Source organism: Babylonia areolata, chromosome 19, assembly GCF_041734735.1.
Source record: "Babylonia areolata isolate BAREFJ2019XMU chromosome 19, ASM4173473v1, whole genome shotgun sequence".
NCBI lineage: Eukaryota > Metazoa > Mollusca > Gastropoda > Neogastropoda > Buccinidae > Babylonia > Babylonia areolata.
In genome coordinates, this window is record NC_134894.1 from 51623202 (window position 1) to 51646776 (window position 23575).

A 23575-nucleotide genomic window follows, 5' to 3' on the forward strand; every position below is an offset into this window, starting at 1 on the left:
TAGTTGACTTCATCAAGTTTTTGCGCCTTATACATATTAGTAGTGGTAGTAGTAGATTTTTTTGTTTTTTGTTTGTTTGTTTTTTGTTTTTTTATTTATTCACCTTTTTCTCTCTCTCAAGGCCTGACTGAGCGCGTTGGGTTACGCTGCTGGTCAGGCATCTGCTTGGCAGATGTGGTGTAGCGTATATGGATTTGTCCGAACGCAGTGACGCCTCCTTGAGCTACTGAAAACTGAAAATTCCTTAATGGCCTTTGAAGACAATAAAGTTAAGGGTGTTTGGAGAGAGACGGGAAGAAATTGTATGTGTTTAGCGGAGAGAATTATGGTACTTCATCAGAGATAGATGTACTTCGTGTGTTGAAAAAGTCTGCTCCCCAAACATCTGACCTGGACCCCCTTCCCACACCACTACTGTATGAGTGTTGGGATGTTGTTTTACCTGCACTAACAAAAATTACAAATGACTCTTTAATTTCTGTTGTCTTCCCTGATGTATACAAAACTGCACTTGTTATGCCCCTGCTAAAGAAAGCCACTCTGGATCACAATGACCTCAAAAGTTTTCGCCCTGTATCCAACCTTGTTTTTGTGTCCAAACTTATTGAAAAAAAAGTTCTCTCCCAACTTTCAGACCATTTAGCATCAAATAACCTGTTCTTTTCAATCAGCATATAGATCTGCCATATAGATCTGCCCATATCACTGAAACTGCTTTGTTGAAAGTGGTTAATGACCTGTTACTGTCTGTTGATGAAGGTAAACTGTCTGTGTTCACGTTGCACGATCTGTCGGCTGCGTTTGACACAATAGACCACACTATACTCCTTTCCAGACTTAAACATGTTTTTGGGATTCACTCAACAGTTCTAAATTGGTTTTCTTCATACCTATCCAACCACTTCCAGATTATCTCTGTTAACAACTTTTAGTCTGATCCAACCCTGATCTCCTATGGTGTGCCACAAGGCTCTGTCCTGGGCCCCCTTCTGTTCGTTCTATACACTGCTCCTCTTTCTGACGTCATTTCTGGCCATTCTGTTCTTCACCACTCTTTTGCTGATGATAATCAGCCACAAAAGTCTGCAGAACCAAACCAAGTACAAAGTCGGATTCTGTCAATGCAGGATTGCATTCTCGATGTTAAATCCTGGATGACATTGAACAAACTAAACTTAAATGATGACAAAACTGAGGCTGTGGTTATTTCCTCTGCAAGAATGTCCCCGTCTACCTCTTTTCCTGCCTCTATTGTGGTTGGTGATGCCACAGTTCAGTTTTCTAAATCAGCAAGGACCCTTGGAGTCAGTCTTGACTCAAACCTCAGCATGCACGCCCAGGTAGTATATCTGATACGCATAGTCAATTGTGAACTTCGTCGCATCAATTCTATCCGTCAGTACCTTTCTGCTGAAACTATTAAAACTCTTTATTTCTGCTTTTGTGCTGTCACGAATCGACTACTGTAATTCTCTTCTCATATGCTGTCCACTCAATCTTCTTCAGCGAATTCAAAAACTTCAAAACAATGCTGCCCGTCTGACTCTCAGAGCCCCATGAACTGATCACATTTCTCTCCACCTCTGCACTCTACATTGACTCCCGCCTGAAGCGAAATTTAAATACAAAGTTGCGTGTCTCTACTTTCCTGCTTTCCACTCCGCAGGACCTTCATATCTTTCTGACCTTATCAGTGTTAACAATCCCTCAAGAAATCTCCGCTCTTCCTCTGACTGTTAACTTTGGAACTTCCTCGTGTCAATACAAGAAACTTTGGTGAACGTTCTTTCTTCCTTGCTGCTCCTCACATCTGGAACAACATTCCTCATCATATCCGGGCATCACATTCTATCTCTGCTTTTCGCTCATCAATAAAAACTCATCTTTTTAAAACCTATGTATAAGCACTCCCAGCTTCATTGTTCTCCAGCACCACCCGTGTCAGCTCACTTTGGATGCATGAAGAGTGGGAAAGGGACAGTGGGGGATAGAGAGAGGTTGAGAAAGAGTGGTCATAAATGATTTATGTAATTTGTAATATTTTTCTTTTGTGTAAATCGTACTAAGCCTGTGATAACCATCGGGGCATTTCCTTGCTCTCCATCGCACGCAAGATACTTGCCAGGATCCTACTAAACCACCTCACAGCACACCTTGACCAAGATCATTTGCCTGAGAGCCAATGTGGATTCCGGAAAGAGCGCGAAACCACCGACATGGTGTTTGCTGCAAGGCAGCTGCAAGAGAAATGTCAGGAGCAAAATGCTGATCTGTTCTCCACTTATGTCGACCTCACTAAGGCTTTCAACACCGTGAGTAGAGAGGGACTGTGGAAGATCATGGCCAAGTACGGATGCCCTCGGAAATTTATTTCCTTGGTCAGCCAATTCCATGAAGGCATGCAGGCTCGAGTCCAGGACAATGGCGAAACATCGGCTCCTTTTCCTGTCACAAATGGTGTCAAGCAAGGCTGCGTCCTGGCTCCAACACTGTTCAGCCTCATGTTCTCTGCAATGTTTACTGATGCCTTCAGAGATGGCAATGTTGGAATCGGCCTAAAGTATCGAACAGATGGCAAGCTGTTTAACCTCAGAAGGCTTCAAGCAAAAACCAAGGTCATGACAGACATCATCAGAGATTTTATGTTTGCTGATGATTGTGCCCTCAAAGCTGGATCTGAAGCTGACATGCAACTCAGCGTCAACAAGTTTGCCACTGCCAGCAGGAACTTCGGCCTTACCATCAGCACGAGGAAAACTGAAGTTCTCCATCAGCCAGCCCCAGGGAAACCCCACGCTGAGCCCAACATCACAGTCAACGGTCAGAGACTCAGTGCGGTGGAGCGGTTCACATACCTTGGCAGCACACTGTCACGAAATGCGACCATCGACGATGAAGTGAACGTCAGGATTGTAAGAGCAAGCACAACCTTTGGTAGACTCTATGCAAATGTCTGGAACAGAAGAGGCATTGATCTTGAGACCAAGCTAAAGGTCTACAGAGCAGTAGTTCTCCCCACACTACTGTACGCCTGCGAAACTTGGACAGTGTACCAACGACACGTCAAGAAGCTGAACCACTTCCACACAACATGCCTCAGGAAGCTACTGAACATCAAGTGGCAAGACAGGACCCTAGACACAGAGGTGCTTGCAAAAGCCACCCTTCCCAGCATCTTCACCATCCTGATGCAGTCCCAGCTTAGCTGGGCTGGACACGTGGCGCGCATGCCAGACCATCTGTTGCCCAAAAGGTTCTTCTATGGCGAGCTGCAACAAGGGAAGAGATCACACGGAGGTCAGAAGAAGCGCTTCAGAGATACTCTGAAAGTCTCTCTGAAAGCGTCTGATATCAACCCTGACTCCTGGGAGGAATCTGCAGTGGACCATGACAAATGGCGCGCTGCTGTGCACAAAGGCGCCAAGTTGTGCGAGGCCAACAGGACTGCTGCAGCTGTTCAAAAGAGGCAGGCCAGAAAGTCACGGGCAAACAAGCTCCCTGACAATGATATGCGTCTTTGTCTGCCCCAACTGTCAGCGAACATTTCGTGCACAGATTGGACTATTCAGCCATCTGCGCATTCACAGATAGATTCATGAGCATCCCCCCCCCCCCCACCACCACCACCCTCCCCCCATCCCCCAGCTGGATGACAACGATGGTCATCATCGATATCGATGGACACACACCACCGCTAAGCTCATAGAAAGGGCGCTATATAAATGTATTATAAGTATCATTATTATTATTACTTAAGGCGAAAGACAAAAACTTAAAAACTCTGTGGGCAGACCATCGTGAACAGCAAACAAATTCCTTTCTGATCCGAAATGCAAAATTTATATCCAGCAGTTTCATGGAGTTCCATCCTAACACGGGCTGTCAGGTCACACAGCCTGGTGCAGACATGTGCTCCTCCAGTTCAGCTGGTGGCTCAGCAGACAAAACAGGTACCAAGAACACTCATCAAAGACAGCCATCAATAATTCGGAGAATGTAGATAATATTTGTTGCAGTACGTCTATGTTTGGTGTGACAACCATCAGGACTAGATTACTTCCACTGATTATTTTTTGTTATCCATCTCTTAACGTGTCCTTTTATATGTGCCACCCGTCAATTGGAAGACACTATAAGTATTTATATTTTTATTACAAAATCATGTACAGAAACACAATGATTACTGGAGAGGTAAAAAAAGGATGGGCTGGATTAACAGTGAAGTGGGAAGAGAAGGGAAGGGGAGGACCCACAGTGTTCAATTTCACGATGCCATAACAGTGGCCTGGGATCCTCCACCTATTGACCTTGTAAACAGACGAGAACAAACAACACACAACAAACAGGTCAGGGCATTGAAAACGGACAATTTACAACAACCTCGTGACACAGTATGAGTGGAGTATCAATAATCATATTTTCTTCATGTCGCATTTGTCTGTATTCGCTGTACTTTTTTTTCCTTGTTCATGAGTAACCAGTAAAGGAAGGGATGGGGGGACAAGGACAGAGGAAGCAAGCAAAGTAGGAAAGAGCGGTTGAGACTGGGCGAGTCAAGAAAAATGAACGAGACAGGACAGGACATGACAGACAGACACGACAAACAACTTAGAAGTGTTGAATACTGATGTAAACAACCGTGCATCCCTCTCAGGCCAACCTGTATCCGGAAGGAGGGGGTGTGATCATTTATTCAATTTCTGCTAACACTTGTAGCACTGTCAACATAGCTGGGACCAGCGAACCAACAGTAAACAAACACTGTGTAATGCCGCGCACTGTAGTACCATGTGACCCCACAACAACGTGAATAGTGTCCGTGCAGCATTGTGACACAAGGATGCTCTTCCTTTTGAAGTCACCACATCCCGTACAACTCACTGATATAAAGGTCATATACACCATCATTCTTGTACATGAGAAGAGCGCGCGCGCACATACACACATGCGCGCGCGCACACACGCAAGCACACACATACACACATGCTCACGTGCACTCCTGTTAGTTCTCTCTCTCTCCCAGGCATGACGGAAACTGATATCCAGACACTTTCTTTCGCACAGAAACGTTTACACGTTCATATCCATTTATTGAACATACGTGCGCGCGCGCACGCGCGCGCGCGCGTGTGTGTGTGTGTGTGGGGGGGGGGGGGGCGGGGGGGGGGGGGGGTCGTGCTCAATAGCGGTAATTGCCTATTACCGGTAATGCGCTAAATCTTTAAGAATGAATGGTAATGAGCAACAAGTTTGTGCGTTACTGGTAATGGGCAAGGCAGCCCATGCGCATCACCGGTAATGGGCTGGGAATGGGCAATGTCCGACACAAGCGCGTTTTCTTTTTTCTTTTTTTCCCCCCTCTGTGTGTGTGTGTGTGTTCTTTTTATGTGGATCAACAAGTTAAGCAGGGAATCAAACTCATGGTGACGTAAAACCGATAGAAATAAAAGAGAGAGATGCATTTAAACTTCGGATAAGCTTGTTGCATGAGCTTGTATGTGACCAAGACAATTTGAATACAACATTCGAGATTGTATACGTATTCCTTAAGTCTGTCTGCCTGTCCGTCCATCTGTGTGCGTGTGTGTGTGTGTGTGTGTGTGTGTGTGTGTGTGTATGTGTGTATGTGTGCATGTGTGTGTGTATGATAGATACGGAGAGAGAGAAAGGAGGGGGAGGAAGAAGGAGAACTAGCCTTATCGTTTGCCATGTGTAACTGAAACAGTCTTATCAATATTAAACTGATTCTGATGGTTTTCAATATATATATATATATATATATATATATATATATATATATATATATATACAACATTCGACGAACATGCAGTTGTCAAGAAACACTGATAATCATCATCAAATCCTTCTTGAAAAACAGCTGGGAGAAGACAACACTACAACAACACAAAGAAAACCATAGCTGCTTTATCACTGCGCGACAGGTGCGGGAACAACAGCAAGGAAAACAAACTAATCACAGTACTTATTCATTCACAGCTCTCAACAACAACATTCTTTCAAGATCCAATAACAACAGCAACGAAGTGATGTGAACACTTAACACAAAACCAGTGCTATTTCGGTAACTATCACACCAATTAGTACTACACAACAACAATTACAATCCTCTACTAATGTTCAACAACAATTTTTTTTTTAACACAAAAAATAAAGACAAAGCGCAAAACAACATTTCTTCCACACTCAGCTCCACATGACGTAAAGCCTCAACAAAGCTTCAATACTGAAGTCAGTTACAGCAACAGGAGCAAGAATAACACAAAAGTATTTGTATGTGCTTGACACAAACAGCAGCATTAAAAATAATTACACTAACAACAAAAGCAAAACAGCAGCAAACAGTCTTTCATCACTAAAAACAGAATTGCTTTTAGCTACATCTCTGCTGCTGAACTCATGGGTCAACTTATAATGGATGGAAGAAGCAAAAATTTAAAAATTAAAAAGAAATGCTACATTTAAATCTTTAAGAGTAGACATAATAATGGACACTCAAGCCCATTTACTATTCCACAATTTCATTAATCACTACAACAACATTGTTTTTCTTTCAGTTCATATCAGTATTGTATTCTTCCTAGATAACATTATGGCATTCCAGAAATCTGGAAATTGTTGACATGGTGCTATTTGTGTGTGAGTTTGTTTGTTTGTGAATTTGTTTTGTTTGGGGTTTGTTTGGTTGGTTTTTTGGGGGGTTTTTTGTTTGTTGTTTTTTTGTTTGTTTGTTTTTTGGTTGTTGTGGTGTGTGTGTGTTTTGTTTGGGTTGTTTTTTTTTTTTTGGGGGGGGGGGGTGAAGTGGTGGTGGTGGTTTTTTCTTCCTCCAAATTCCAGAAGGAATCACATGTGAATCAACTGGGTTTTGCTTTTCGATTTTTACTCAACAAGTACGAGCAGCACACACGAGAACACCCTCCTGTGACCAACCAACTCTGCTGTTGTTTGTTTTGTGGGATGCACTTGTTTGACACAGAAGAAAGCTAGGCAAACTTCTGACAAGTATTTACCTTCCTTCCAATACTACCTTACAATATATATTTTAGGAGACATGTACCCAAACATATTTTCTTTCAACTTAGCATAAATTTACAAGTTCACTTCTTGATAAGAACTGGAAGAAAAGACTAGCAGATAGGAGCTGACAGACAGTCAAAATATTATGAAAATAAAGACTATGCATCAGGTGTTCTTGTTCGTTTGTTTGTTAGTTATTTGTTTGTTTGTTTTCTTTTCCTTCAGCTGGCACAGTAAGAAAAGGTCAATGTTTGTTAAGTTAGAAACAACATCAACAGTGGAGCAGCGAACTGCAGTAATGACGAAAACACTGACAATGACACAATAACAGCAACGTCAACAATGCACACAATAAAAACAACATCAAATGTACACAAACAAAAACAGCAACGTCAACAATATACACAACAGCAATGCTAACAATGCAAACAATAACAGGAACTTCAACAATGTACATAAACAGTAACAACGTCAACAACATCAACAATGTACATAAACAATAAAAATGTCAACAATGTACACAATAATAACTGCAACAATGTACAAAAATAATAACAGCAGCATCAACAATTCCCACAAACAATAACAGCCCACAACTAAAGTGATGAAGCATGGACATGAGTACTGATGCTCCCCTGGGCTGACCTTGATGTGTTCCTGCAGTTGTTTCTCATGCTCTTGTTCAAGCTGCTGTCGCTGCTGCTGGTACTGGTGTAGGAGGATCTGTTGCTGCAGGTGTTGCTGCTGCTTCAGGGAGTGCAGCTGTTGCTGCAGGTGTTGGTCCACCACGTCCCCTCCTGCAACAGCACATCACAGATACCTTTAGTATAATGCACCTGTACATACATGATAGCATGCTAGAGCCGATACGGGTGCATGTATTTAATGTGGGAAACACATACAATGCATGCATGTGTACATGTCCACGAACGCACTCTCTCTCTCTCTCTCTCTCTCTAATTCCACAGAAGAAATCCAAATGTTTGCATGTGAGAAGGTTTTGAATGTGAGTGATTGCACACCATATACTAGGATTCTTGACGAGCTAGGCCGTCATCCCTAGTACATAAATTGTTACATGAAGGCCTTCAAATACTGGCTAAGAATTCTGAAAATGAGAAATGACCACCAGCTGCATCAGGCTTACACAATGCTGAAGAATATGGACAGCAGTGGGAAACAAAATTAGACATCACAAACCAGATCTACCCAAGAGAAACTGGGACTAGGTTATGCATGGTTGCTCAAGGCGTGGCACAGATAACGTATTTGTGAGCTTACTCAGACTCACAGATGTATTCAGTCAAGGATGGTTTGCAGATGTCAGTTCCAAAGATAGATTCAACACCTTTAGTTCATTCAAGAGGTCTTTGTCTCCAGAAAATTATCTAGACATTATCTGTCGAAAAGGTTTTGTTAAATATTGACTAAAGTAAGACCTAGGTATTTAAGCGATCTGAAAACACATAAAAATTGTTATGCTAAGAATGCTAAAGTAATAAACAATGACTGCCTTACTGTCCTTGCGAATGAGTGGATGAAGACTATAAGTGCTTTTGTCCGGGGGTGGATGGGGGCGTGGGGGTTGTGAGGGCGTGGTGTAAAGGAACTCTCAGCTTATCCAGTTTACCTTCAATAAAACATTTGTCACTGTCATTCTCTCTCTCTCTCTCTCTCTCCCTCTCTCTCTCTCTCTTCGTGTTTTACCGTTGAGTTGAAATTCAGTTGTAGTGAAACCACAGCTTAAATTATATAGAACTGATGTCAAGTCAAATTGTTCAAACTGTTCTGAAAGAAATGAAAAAGACAATTTACATGAAATTCTCTCTCTCTCTCTCTCTTTTCTTCGGCAATTTTGACTTTTACTTACACCAATGCAGGTATACGTATACACACCTGCAAATTCCTCTCGGTTTGAATCTGATATGTTGTGTCCAATGAATGAGAATGAACAACGTGCATATATATATATATATATATATATATATATATATATGTATCTTTCTTCTTGAAAAGAGGTCAACACTCAGCCAAGTTGGAAAAAAAAAAAAAAAGGCAACTACCTAAAGGAATTAAAACTGGGTCTTAATTTTCTTTTTCAACGAAATAAAAAAAATGTTCCATCATTACAAAAGTGGTTGTTTATTTCAAGGAAATGGTTTTCAAACTTCAACACTACATATAACTTAGATGCTTAAGCTCATCATTGAAGAAGTCGACATAAAGCAGCAATGTTTTCCACATCCCTGCTTATTGACACTCATTTTAGCATATCCCCCTATAGACAGGCATAAAGAACAGAGAGACTGACATGAGGACAGACATATTGACTAATAAACAGAAAACGAGAGAGTGAGCAGAGACAGAGAAAGAAACAAGACATAATGCAAAAACCGATGTAAGCAGTGTCTCTGGGGAACAGTTTACAAAAGCCATAGTGGTGAACACTCTCTATGATCCTTCCGCACTGCAGCCCCACATCCCTCCCTCTTTCCACCTGCAGCCACCAATGCTGTGTGGCTGGCCCCCAGAATGTACCACTCTCACCACAAGTAGTCACTTCACTGGCTGCCTTGTACTTCTCTCTTGTGCACTCATCCTACAGGTCCCCCACATTCCCTCCACCCAGCACTGCCCAGGGCACACAGCACATATCATGCATACTTCACAAGATTGATTGGATAAAACCAGAGCAGTGAAGCTTGTAAATCACTGCTTTTTCTGTTAATCTCACCCAACCTTCAAGTCATTGCTGGAAGGTGTATGAACAACCCACGGCCTGCTTCCTATCTTTTGATGCTACATACTCAGAACTATCCTTAATTACTCGGTTCACAAAAAGTAAAGTTTCAGCAATAGTGCTACAGATGGCTTCTGTCCTTAACCGTCACTAACAGAAACATACTAAATACTTCTTCTCCTAATGTTGACAGTGAGAGATGAAGTCCTGATCACAATCCTTTAAGTGCATACATAGAAAGCACCTTTTTGAAAACAATGCGTCTGGTCACATAATTCTTGTCCCTTTAACTAGTAAGTGATTAAGTCCTGATCAACAACACTGACGTGGAGATTACACATCTAACCGAGGAGTCCCAACCTGAGGCAAGTCGGCCCTCATCATCAGTCCATTATCAGACGTGTCCATCCAGGGAAAGCCACCCATATCAAAGACAGACTGATAACGACCAGGTCAAAAACTGCACACCGACACTCCGTCCTCCAGAAAACTCTACATCAAAAGGCGACTTCAATTTAGCCCAATCCCAGTGCAGTGTGGTGTGTGTGGACTAGACCATCCATCACCATCACCCCTTCATCCCCCCTGACGCCATGTCCACGTCACCCCCACCTCACTCTCTACAACCTTGACACATCCTCCCCCCCCCCCCTCTCTCTCTCTCTCTCTCTCTCTCTCTCTCACACACACACACACACACACACACACACACACAGGCTCAAGTCCTGTCTGACAGACTATCATCGAACGCTATACACACCCTTGAACTGTGACTGATCCTGATGAATGAAATGACTGGCACAGTTACCAGCTGCCAGATCTTTCCTAATCTTGAAGTCACTTTGGAAACTGTTTCTCAAATCAGGAATCACGACTATCAGACATGTATTTCCTCACCATACTGCCATAATGTGCTGACAGATTTGTACATTGGTATGAATATAAAACCAAATGTCAAAGGTATTAAGATAATGGAATGGAACCTGGACTTGTGCAAGTTTTGACTTCTTTTCGTTTGGTTGGTTTGGGGAGGAGGGACAGGGGGGGGGGCAGTTTACTTGCATTCGGGATCAATTTCAATTGGGGCGTATTTCATTGCATACGCATTGTGCAGGATTATTATTCTCTGTGTTTATGATGCTATTTAATTATTCAATAGAGCATACGGCCATTAATCAGTAATGTATTTTATAACTTTTTGTCGCAACAGCTATCTCTGAGTAAAATGTGGGCTACTCTCCCCTTCATCTGCGACATCACGATGGGTAAGGTAATCAATCCATCGTAACCATGATGTTGATATCACGGAGTGACCTTTCAAACCAAAAGCTGTGAACATCGATAGTTCGAACTCGTGTGTGTGTGTGTGTGTGTGTGTGTGTGTGTGTGTGCGCGCGCGCGCGCGCGCGCATGCATGCACGCGCTCATATCTGTGGATGTGAATGAGAGAGAGTGAGGGGGCAGGGGGTTGGGGGGATGTGTTTGTATAACGGGTTGTGTGTGTGTGTGTGTGTGTGTGTGTGTGTGTGTGTGTGTGTGTGTGAGAGAGAGAGAGAGAGAGAGAGAGAGAGAGAGAGAGAGAGAGAGAGAGAGAAAGTATGCCTGTTTCAGTGTTGATGTGTGAATGTGGACAGGGATAATTTCTCCAAACAGGACCCATGTCATGCGCGGTAGTATCACATCAGACGGACTATGATCAATCATATCGACATTCACTCAGGGTCAAGGATTAAAAAGGTCAAACACTCTGTTCTATCACATTGTATATACTTAAGTCTTAAACCCAAACTGACCTTGGCAATAGTCTGCACACAAGGTCGACTGCACTCTCTCTCTCTCTCTCTCTCTCTCTCTCTCTCTCACACACACACACACACACACACACAAAGGTCGACTGCTCTCTCTCTCTCTCTCTCTCTCTCTCTCTCTCTCTCTCTCTCTCTGTGACATGTACTGGTAGACGATAATTAGTCATTGCGATAGACATTGTCTTCCAACATTTGGACTGATTTTGTATTCATATTTGTTTAATGTGTGTATTCCTTCAAACTGTTCTAGAATATTTGACATTCTAATCTTGTTTCAAAACGTTTTTTTGTTTTATTTTTTTCCTGGAACAGTCTGACTGCGTTCATGCACGCCTGAAAACATTCAGAAAAGTGTACAATCATATACATACATACATAAAAATAGACAGACACAGAACAGATAGATGGACATGTATACAAAAAATGCTGCTCAAAGCATGTGAACTTACTGGAAATTGGTGATGTCAAGGTTTCACAGTTCAAAAACATCATTGTTACAGAATACCGGTGACTCTAGAATACCGGTGCATGGAAGTTATTTTCTTCGGTTTTTAAGGTAAGTATTCGCAAATAATTTATATCTTTGTTTGGTGGTTGTTTTTTCTCAGACTTATACCTTTCACGTAATTCTTTCGGAAACTGACCAAGTCTAATGTCGCACTGATGTGGCCTGATCTATCGTGATGGACCACATCTTTGTGAAGGAATCAACTGACTCAAACTGCTTCAAAAGATCTTGCAACTCATCTTTTGACCACTGAGAAGACCAGAGACCAGAGTCAGTGATCGTAATTAGAGAGCCTGTGGAACTGATCTCATTTCAATGACATTTTTTTTGTTTGCTGGTTTGTTTGCTTCTTCGTTGTTTTCATTTCTATGCTTTCTTCAACACCGATTTAGATCAAGAGGGGGGTGCCGGTGGGAGGGCCAAGACAAAAGGACACAGGGAGACACAGAAAGACAGACGGGGGAAAGGTTGGGGGACAGAGCAAACGCATAATACATCATCACTTCATAAAATCTACATATATATATATATATATATATATATATATATATATATATATATATATATATGTATGTATATGTATAAGCCAGGGGGACAGAGCAAACGCATAATACATCATCACTTCATAAAATCTGCATATATATATATATATATATATATATATATATGTGTGTGTGTGTGTGTGTGTGTGTGTGTGTGTGTGTGTGTGTGTGTATACATAAGCATGTCTATTCAAGTGCATAGTGTTAACGCATGCGTATATATGTGCATGTGTGCGCAATTGCTAGCGAGTGTGTGTGTATGTATTTGTTTTGGACATTTTCATTTGTGATGCTTGAACCAAGAATAATCTTTTTTTAACATTATATAGTGTGGACGAATGATACAGCATTACGACTTTGACACTGGTTGGGAAAAAAGTATTTAAGTTCAATAACAACAACAATACTAACAACAAAAACTGTTTTATGGTTTTAACAAGGGCACTGTTCTGGAAGAAAAAAAATCTCACTGACTTCAAAGAAACCTAAAAGGCAAATGCATCGTCAATATTTTTCAATGCTCATCACCTCTTTTGGTCTTCCTATGCGCACTGGGGGGGCGGAGTGGGGGGGCAGACATACAGACACACAGAAGCAGGCTGGCAGACAAACAGACAGACAGACAGACACATCCGGGCAAGCGGACAGACACGGGCTGACAGACAGGCAGATAGAGAGGCAGACAGACAAAGCACACGTTTGGAGACTTGTTGATCACACATAGTGACATCGTAATCCCCACCCCCGACCTAATTCCTACTATCATCCACCCCTTCCCCCTCATCCTCCCCTCTACCCCCGACCCCTACAGTCGGCGAAAGAAGGAAGAGTTGTGAAGCACTAAGGATGAGGGGTGGCTAGCAGGAGTGGGCAGGAAGTGTGGGCCTGCGGGCTGTCTGTCACCTGTCCCGTCCATCACCACACGGAAGCAGCGCTGACAGAGAGAGCCGCCCTCTCCCGATCTCCCCCCAACCCCCATCCATGTCACTGCATGGCTTGGGCAAGACCAGTCACGTCTCCACACAGTTGTTTGTTTTCTGCTTTTTTTTCCATCACAAAAGAGTTTTGCTTCAAAATAAACTAGAAACTCGTCAGCTGGCCGGACTGGTACACAGTCACTACAACAGCGTCAGGCGCGTTCCTTCAAACTGAAACAAGCACTGAACCTACCGCGGTGGTCATGACACATTCCCACCCATTCAATCACACACACACACGCTCTCTCTCTCTCTCTCTCTCTCGAAACTCTAGCACGGAGCCATCAGGAATTTACTGTCCACAATTACCTCACTGACGGCAAATACAACAGGAGTCGGTACATCAGTGGTGGGATCACCGGGGTTCGGCTTTCGGATAACCTTCCCTTTCCTCCTAATCAACGTGAAGGATTTCCTCTTGAAACAGTAAATATTTCCGTTCCTTAGCCAATCCATGCTCAGATCGAGCAGTTTTAATCATTGCACTCCTCTTTAACAATGTTCTTCGTTTTGTGCTGTTCACTTTCCTCCCAGATATACCGCAATACATTATACATTGACGAGATCAATTCACAGAGAATCACTGTTGCAACATACTTCTATCATCAGCTTCTCACAACTAGTAACAGCTTGTCTATCTGAATACATGTGCAATGTCCTCAGCTTCATTTCCATGTCCACGCAAACACGTAAAATTAAAACCATGGGCACTGAGATTCCTGTTTTCTATTGCTGTTCTGTTGTGATTATAAACTCATCCCTTCCCCTGTACACAGAGAAAAAAAACAACTAGAATAATACAAACAGCCTGCCCTCACGAAATTATTACAATATCAGTGCATTTTACGACTCCTCCACTCTGGGCTACAATCACTTTTTTATATACTGTAGCACAAGTTTCCGACGCATATAGACTTACGCCAACCACAAAATTAATGAGATACGATCCATCAGATGATTGTAGTCTTTATTTCACTCACCACCTTCCCGATAATGGGGTACACGGTCATGTGGAAGGATCCTTGCATCTATGACGTTTCACCTCGCGCTTTAACACACATAACAACACTCGTACCAACTGCAGACGTCCAAATGCAAATTGGACATTTTCAGCTCTTTCGAACATAACACATGCAGTCAAACTGAAAGGTGTTTCTCCTGAATGTACGCCAACAAGCTGGCGTCTAAAGAAAACGTGTTTTAAGGACGTAGTATTTCGATTCACATGTTTTCTTTAAATAGCATAATTGTAGTTATACATGTTTTGCTGATGAAAACTATCACTCACATGGTGTTCAAATAAATGCAACATTTCTACTCAAAGCACAGAAAATATCAGATAATTGCAACAATTTCAACGGCATGCAGAGTCCACATTATGTTGTCAGTCCATTACCTACACGAATCATAAAACCGTGTTTTTGCTACCCACCTAAAATTCTTCATACACACACATTACTCACTCAGCACAATTTCTATATCTACACATATTCTTACTCCAAGCGAAAGAGGGGGAGAGAGCGGAAACTGAGATACACAGAGACAGACAGACAGACAGACAGACAAGGACAGAGACAGAGAAAAAGAGAGTGGGAGAAAGAGAGACAGACAGAGACAGAGAAAGTTACGTACCAAGCCAACGGCCATGTCCAAAGCGATAACAGAAGTTGATCATGACAATGAAGGATTCGCCACCATACACGTTTACCACAGTTCCAAGATGTTTACACGAACTCGCTGCTAAAGCAAAGTCCGTGCTGTCACTTTTACATCGTGGTTAAAATAATAACCCAGACGACACCACTTTTTCTGTCCATACTGTCAACACAAAGCAAAACCTATGACCTCTGGTTCTTTACAAATTCCTCAGTTGTTAGACTGGACACCTTTCGAACACAAACGTCACACAAAACTATGAGACTGAAGACTGGAGAAAAAAAATGTTTTCAAGTGAAAAAGCAGCCAGGTCCAAATCACAAAGCCAACGACATCAGTGTTGTAGACTTCAGTGCATTTAACAACGTTACGAGGTGAGGTGACAGAAACGATCCACAATGACGGTTAGTGCTGGTATGACAGACAAAGCGTGGGGCCAAAACAGACTCGACGAGCCGCTTATCGCTTCCACTGTCGTCAGAGCGCACTGCACGCCACAGGTCTCCGTGTCGGCGACACACACGGCGAAATGACAGCTCTCTCTGGCCGCGCTCAACACACGCACGCATGCTGAGAAACACATGTCCACGCATATGACTTTTTTTGTGAATGTCAGAGCGGATGTGTGCGCATGAGCGTGCAGATCTAGGTGTGCGTGTATGTGTGTGTGTCTGTCTGTGTGTGTGCGCGCGCGCGCGAGTGTATGTGTGTGCGCGCGCGAGACAGAGAAAAAGAGAGGGAATGAGTGTGACACTGACAGTCACAGACACTGGGAGAGAGACAGACAGGGACACAGAGATGAATAAAATTATGACGTCTCATGATCATCACTTAAGTGGTAATATCATGAACATCACATAAGTGATAACAAGTTAACACAAAAAGACGACATTTCAATTCGACATTGTTCTGTTAAATGATAATTGGAGGGGGAAAAAAGAAAGAAAAAAAAAGAAAGAAAAAAATAAACACGTAACATTGCACTGCACAGATTTTTCCAAGAAAAAAAACAACCACTTCCGTGGTGGAGAATCTTAGCGTGCGGGATCGAATTCCACACTCGCCAAACGGCAACAAAAGGGTTGTACCTGACTTTAAAAAATCTGTACAAAATTCCACTTTGATAGGAAAACATTAATTTAATACACTTCCAGGCAGAATTAAAATTTTAAAAATTAAAAAAAAAAAAATTTTAAATAAAAAAAAATGGCGCTGCACTGTAGCGACGCGCTCTCCCCAGACAGGGTAGCCCGAACTTCACACAATCTGTAGTGCCAAAGAGTAATGTAATACAATACAATACAATACAATGCACTGCAATACAATGACTGATCGCATCATATCTGAATCCGCGAATGCGTAATTTTGTCGATCCGAACAAGTTACCTCCCTCCGCCACACACCTCCCACATGTTCTAACCCCTCCCCTCTTCTAAGAAAATGAAAAGGCTGAATTAAAAGTTCTTTTTGTAAATTGTGTTTCGTTGTTTGTCGTTGTTGTGTTGCTTCACTCATGTCTGAGATACACAGAGCCGAGGAAAATGCAGATTTTTTTTTTTTTTTTTTTTTTCCCTAACTCTTTGCTTTGTGAAGGGATAATTGAATAATACAGCGCATAATATTATATCAACTTATTTGAGAGTGTATAAATAAAATCGTTAGAAAAATAAATAATAAAAATAATAAATACATATACATATAGAGAGAGAAAGAGAGAGATTGTGTGTATGTAATCACGTGTGTGTGTGTGTGTGTGTGTGTGTGTAATCATGCTTAATAGCAATTTCAGGACAACATTGTAGGCCTATGAGGTGGAAAGTTTGTACAAAGTTGAGCGGGACACATGCTGACACAGGAAAACTGGGGCCGCACCGTGGAGTACCGTGGAGTGGTGAGTGCGAGTTATTTCAAATGCCCTGCCAAACACTGCAGGTGCTTGAAACCACACACCTGGCTGACGCCAGTTCAAGAAAATGATTTTGACAGGAAGCGCAGAGTCTCAGACCAACCGTCATCAACATCACCATTCGTTGGTCAACATAAGTCAAAGATCCTATCGGAGCAGTGAATTATCATCCACCGTGTCTAGGGCTCGGCATAGGAAGGCCAGGACTAATCCTCTCCTTTTGCCGTTTTAACCTTCACAAGCCGAATCAGGTACCCATTCACACCTGAGTAACATCGGAGTAAAGCGTCTTTACCAAGAAGACAACACCATGCCGAAACGAGGCCTCGAATCCTGATCACTGGTGAACAAAGGATCGGAAGTTCAAAGCCTGACTGATTCTGCCACGGTGCCTCCTAACATTGGCTATCTAAGAAAGAAAAAGAAAATGTCCCGCTGAGTTCAGAAGTTTTATTCAACATTTCTTTGTCTCAAACACAGTAGACGATTAAAAAACGTAAACAATAGAATACGCCCGTAAGACTTACGCCTTGTTGACATGGTCATGTCGGTGATCACTCCACTCCAATGACAATGCTGAGTTGTCAGGTGGGGGGGTAGGTCGGGGAGGGGATCAGAGGGGGCTTCGGGGGTGGGGGCGGGAGGCAGGATGTCGGGGTAAGTATGTTCTATACAAAGGCCGTCAGCACGGCAGATGGGGCGCTCACAACCAAGTCAGCTTCCCACAATACGCACTGCTTGTCGTCAGTAATGGACTTTACTGGTCGGTGTCGTGCCTTTGCTGTATCAAACCAGGACACGCATCATTAAACAATACTGGGGTGACTTGATAGCAGTACGAGACTTCCATCTCCTCTGCTGGGTGGTCGCATCACAATCTGATGTCCCTGTTCGAGGAATGGTGTGGGCGTCGTGGGAATAAATCAACTCAAAGGAAAGGAGAAAGAGAGTGCATGGATTAGAACTCTGGCTGTAATCAGAGATAATCATGAAGCAAAGTCATTATGCCACATGCCCAAACCCCAGACTAACTGGGGATTTCCAATCGCATGATTACACACACACACACACACACACACACACACACACACACACACACACACACAGAGTTTACCCCGACGTCTTGCCTCACTCTGCCACAACAATCAGTATCAGTATCAGTAGCTCAAGGAGGCGTCACTGCGTTCGGTCAAATCCTAATACGCTACACCACATCTGCCAAGCAGATGCCTGACCAGCAGCGTAACCCAACGCCGCAACAAGCGTAACAATAACTGAATAAGCATCTGAAGAAAGACACAAAGATCAGCATGTACAGAGGCGTTGTTCTTACCACCCTCCTTTACGGCTCCGAGTCGTGGGTCACTTAATGTCATTACCTCCGTCTTCTTGAACGTTTCCATCAACGCTGCTTCCGCACCATCCTCATAAGCTGGAGCGACTTTGTCACAAACACTTAATCATCGGAGGTCACCAGCATCGAGGCCATGCTATTGAAAATGCAAGTGTGCTGGGTTGGGCATGTTGCACACTAAACACTTGCTGATCACCATTCAGTGCAATACATTCTCACACACACACACACACACACACACACACACACACACATACACACACGCACACACACACACACACACACACACACACACACACACACACACACACAATGCATACACATATATATATTGCTTCTAAAAAGAGGGATAGGAGGTAAAGAAAGAATAAGGACAGAGAGATCAAGGCAGAAGAGCCCAGGCGCTTGACGTCAGTGACGTTCATTGTTTCTGACGTTCTGGACAAGATCCTCCAACCCATTGTCACTACTCTACCCACGTACATAAAAGACACTGGTGACACACTGAGGCTGTTGGAGGATTTCTCATTCCCAGACAACAGCACGGAAAGACACCTTTTCACAATGGATATTGTGTCACTCTACACCAGCATCCCTCACGGTGATGGTTTGCAGGCTCTAAAGCACTACCTGGAGAAGAGTGACATGAAGGACCTCCACATCCCCACCATCCTCCGCCTGGCTGAACTGGTTCTCTCCTTGAACTCGTTTGCCTTTGAAGACCGTCACTTCCAGCAAACAAGAGGCGTCGCCATGGGCACTAAGATGGGGCCCAGTTTAGCTTGCCTTTTTGTGGGCTATGTGGAGGAACAGGCTCTCAACCACTTTTCAGGAACACCACCAGCTTTGTTCAGACGATACATTGATGATTGCCTCAGTGTGTCGACTGTCCCTAGGGAAGTTTTATTGAATTTTATCCAACACGTGTCAAATTTTCACCCTGCCCTCCAATACACTTATGAAGTATCATCGTCATCTATCTCTTTCCTGGACCTTTCTATCTCTGTCCACCCAGACAGCCCCAAACTCTCCACCACCATCTTCTACAAACCTACAGATTCCCATGCATATCTCCTATACAGCTCCAGCCACCCATCCTCTACCAGAAACAGCATCCCCTTCTCTCAGTTCCTGAGGCTCAGAGGCATCTGCAGCAGTGACCTGGATTTTAACAATGAGGCGCAGAAGATGTTCACCTTCTTTACAGCCCGCCATTACCCAGAGGACATCGTGCAGACAGCGCTTAAGCGTGCACGCTCTGTCACCTGCTCAGAAGCTCTGACACCAAGAAAAAAAAAATTGGGAGAGAACGAGGATCGTGCCGTGGCAGTCATACCATATCACCCACACAACCTGCCAGTCTGCAGAATCCTGCGTGAAAACTTCAATCTCCTACAACAGGACCCAGACCTCAGACAAGTCTTTCCCAAGCCACCACTAATTGCCTTTCAGAGAGACAAGAACCTGCGTGACATGCTCGTGAAGTCCAAACTCAGACCCCTTACCAGCCATTCAACCTCACCAGGGTGCAGACCCTGTGGGGATCAAAAGTGCAAGACCTGTCCCTTTATAGACACCTCAGGTTCAGTCGTTGGACCCTCTGGCACTTTCACTGTGAAATGTCATCTCAACTGCCAGTCCACTGACATTGTATGCATTCTGTCCTGCACCCTCTGCTCCAAACTGTATGTGGGGGAGACCTACCGTTCTTTGGGTGAGCGCTTCTCCAAACACCTGAGGTCGATGAAGCTAGGCTACAACAATCCTATCAGCCAGCATTTTACTGGCCCACACCACAGCTTCACCCATGCAAGAATCTCAGCTGTGTGGCAGAACCCCAGTGACAGCACGTACAAAAAGTACATGGAGAGCCGCGTCACTGACCGCTTGGGGACTGCACAGCCGAGTGGATTGAACGTCAAGAGTCACTGACGTCTAGCGCCTGGGCCCTTCTGCCTTGATCTCTCTGTCCTTATTCTTTCTTTACCTCCTATCCCTCTTTTTAGAAGCAATATATATGTGTATGCTTTTTTTTTTGCTTTTTTTTTTTTGGTGTGTGTGTGTGTGTGTGTGTGTGAGTGAGTATGTATTGCACTGAATGGTGATCAGCAAGTGTTTAGTGTGCATGGCCCATCAAAACAGAAAGTAGTGAGATGTCATCACCCTTTCCTCACATAGACTTTCCTATTCACACTGTCCTCTTCTCATCACTTGACAACGGGCCTGTGGTCCGAAACGTCGTGTAAAAACAAGGAAGATTCAACTACCACCATAAAGGTTTTTATAAACTTTAGTTGTTTGTCTTTGAAGAATCCTGCAGTCATCTTTGTCTTCTTCAGAGGTATAAGGATTCTTGTCACATTAACCATAGACAGTGGTCCACTCTTGCCGCAGATCGTGCGACATGGTGACACACTATCTGCCAACCCGTCACCTCTTACGAGGACATTGTGAAAATACAAATACAGATGCAGATTCTCTGGAGGAATAACAGGAACAATAGGAAAACCCGTGAAGTCACAGCAATCGACCCAGGATAGACGTTTCCTTGCAGCAGATGTGGACGGATCTGTCTTTCCCGAACTGGCCTCGTCTGCCACAGGCAGACGTTCGCGAACCAAGCCATGATCTATGTACATTTAAAAATTTAAAAAAATGAATGACTGTTCCATTATATTTTCTTCGTGTGAGTGCCTGTGATGCTGGGTGCACGTGTTTGTTGCTGTCTTGCACTGACACAACCTTATTTTTTCCTTTAATGTATCCATGGATCTTTCTTGCTTCTTCAATGCGCTTTTCTTGTTCACTTAACTATTAGCATCACACAAGCAACTCTCTCTCTCTCTCTCACAGAAGATGTGTGGGTGCGTGAGGAGGGTCAGGGGTGAGGAGTCAATGACAGCAGGATGAACGGTGGCTTATCTTCACACTGTTTTCAGCTCCCAGGTGACTGATAGAAGAAACACTGGAGCTACGTGCGTCATCACCCCCAGTCCCCTCCAGGCCCAGCAGGCAGAGCTGGAAATAGCAACGCCAAACGCTGTGCGGCCGTGGATGAGTATCACCGACACTCCTACCTACCTCAGCCTCACTACAGTAAGGCCTCTTTCCGCCAGTCCTTTAAGTACACTTGTATCAAGTCAGGGGCAGGTCAAGTACAACTGTGCCGAAAAAAACCGAACAGTCATATTTGCAGTGTTACTTCTGATTCAACTCCAAGAACCCGTGACACTTTCATTTTCTTCTTCTTCTTCTTTTCTGTATTTTTTTTTAAACGACGAGGAAACAACAGAGTTTTACACTGGAACCACTGAAAACTGGTTTTAGAAGAAGAAAGATAAAGAAATGAAACGTATTGTCTCGTTTATATGAATCAGTGAATGACAGTTACAAAATACGGTATGTTCTAATCGTGGGAAATGTAACAGCTCTGGTGCAAGGTGCACTTCTTGAAAACAGATTTTTTAACTCCTTGTCCTGATGCGTTCGGACAAATCGATATACGCTACACCACATCTGCCAAGCAGATGCCTGACCAAACTGCTGATTATGCACAATAGTGAACACCCCCCGTATTTTTATGCAAGGGAAGATGATCGCTTTGGACCAGCTCTGTAGGTGATCCCCACTCTCAAGAACTCTGTTAACAAGGGATGCAGAACTAACAAGTGTGCCTTCAATGCGGAGTAAAGGAGCAAGATTATATTATGATATATTTTCTCGTCAAAAAACAACAAACACATCCAAAACCAGGCAGTAAATGGGAAGAAAAGTTGAACATAGAGAGAGTGGAACAGAACATTTAGAAAGATAAAAGTAAAAGAATCTGAAATGGTTTCAAATCAACATTATATACCGAATATTTGCGACAAATCTTATTTTATCTATACGGGAATTGTGGATGAAAACAGAAGAACGAGATAACATTCAACACAGGTTTTGGAATTGTCTTCATGTACAGTTCTGGTAACAATTCTGTCTGGCTGTTAATGACTGTGATATTTCAATACATGGATTAAGTGAAAGTCTGGCACTTTTGGTTATAATAAACATTTCAAATCTGACAGAATATTTACTTTTATATTGCTGCTTGCTAAGTTCTTCGTATCAAAATGTAAAATAAAGTTCAACCATTGTTTTGTAACTTCAAACGGTATTTTAAATCAAAATATTAAATAGAAAAGTATATCTCAATATTAACTTTGACACACAAAAAATCTATTACAAAGTAGATGCCTTTTTTTTCTTTTTCTTTTTTTTTAGTGAATTGATGATATGATTATTATAATATTCTTTTTACTAAACTTCTGTTCAGTCAGTGGTCTCAGCACACACACGCACCCTACCCCACACCATTTTTATCATGCTTAGTAATACTAATGCTTGTAGTTTATTTACTTATGTATGTGTAAGATTGTATGTGTGTATAGGGGTGTATGTATAAAAACTATAATACATGTTTCTGAATGTAATATGTGTAAGCGTGTGTATCCGTATGTATGTGTATGTATATATGTGTGTATATCACTATATGTGTGTGTGTATATAAGGTTAGGGGGTGCACGGGAGGGGTAGTACTTCTAGAAGGGGGGCTTGTCACGTTCTTCCGGGAGTGGTTCGTCCTCTATTGGTCCCCACCGGCACCCAGCTCTCACCTATGGGTCCTAGAAGCTGCTAGCATGCGGCAGCGCCCAACCCCCGGGCAACGGCTTTGACAGGTTGGCTAAACTAGGTGAGGGTAGCCGACGGGTCTCAAACCCTCGGTGAGTTAGGGCTTGTCTACCCAAGCATGTGAAGACTGGATCCGGCGGACTCTGCGGAAGAAACCTTCATGGTTCAACGGAGAGGAAGGCGGTTGCAGCAGAGCACTGTGGAGTGCTGAGGGCAGGATGAGACACATAGGACATCCTGGTCATCCACTGCATCCGTTTCCATCTCCAGTCGTCTTGACCTCGCCTTGCCACTGGATACAGACGGTCTAGGACAAGAGAGTGAGGTCGACGGTGCGCAACTCCTCCTCACTATAAACAAAGTCATCGCGCAAGTCAT

General features: G+C 43.2%; 1 protein-coding gene across 8 annotated transcripts in view; it reads right to left on the reverse strand.

Annotated features, from left to right (window-relative positions):
- Positions 1–23575, reverse strand: part of LOC143293827 (histone deacetylase 4-like) — a 239966-nt gene that overhangs the window by 102199 nt on the left and 114192 nt on the right. For 7 of the 8 annotated variants that reach the window (XM_076605101.1, XM_076605107.1, XM_076605108.1 and 4 more), the window contains exon 5: positions 7681–7832. In XM_076605101.1, the coding sequence (XP_076461216.1) occupies positions 7681–7832 (152 nt within the window). Of the gene's footprint in view, positions 1–7680; positions 7833–15242; positions 15687–23575 lie in introns of those variants that run through there. The other variant, XM_076605106.1, reaches the window with a different exon arrangement.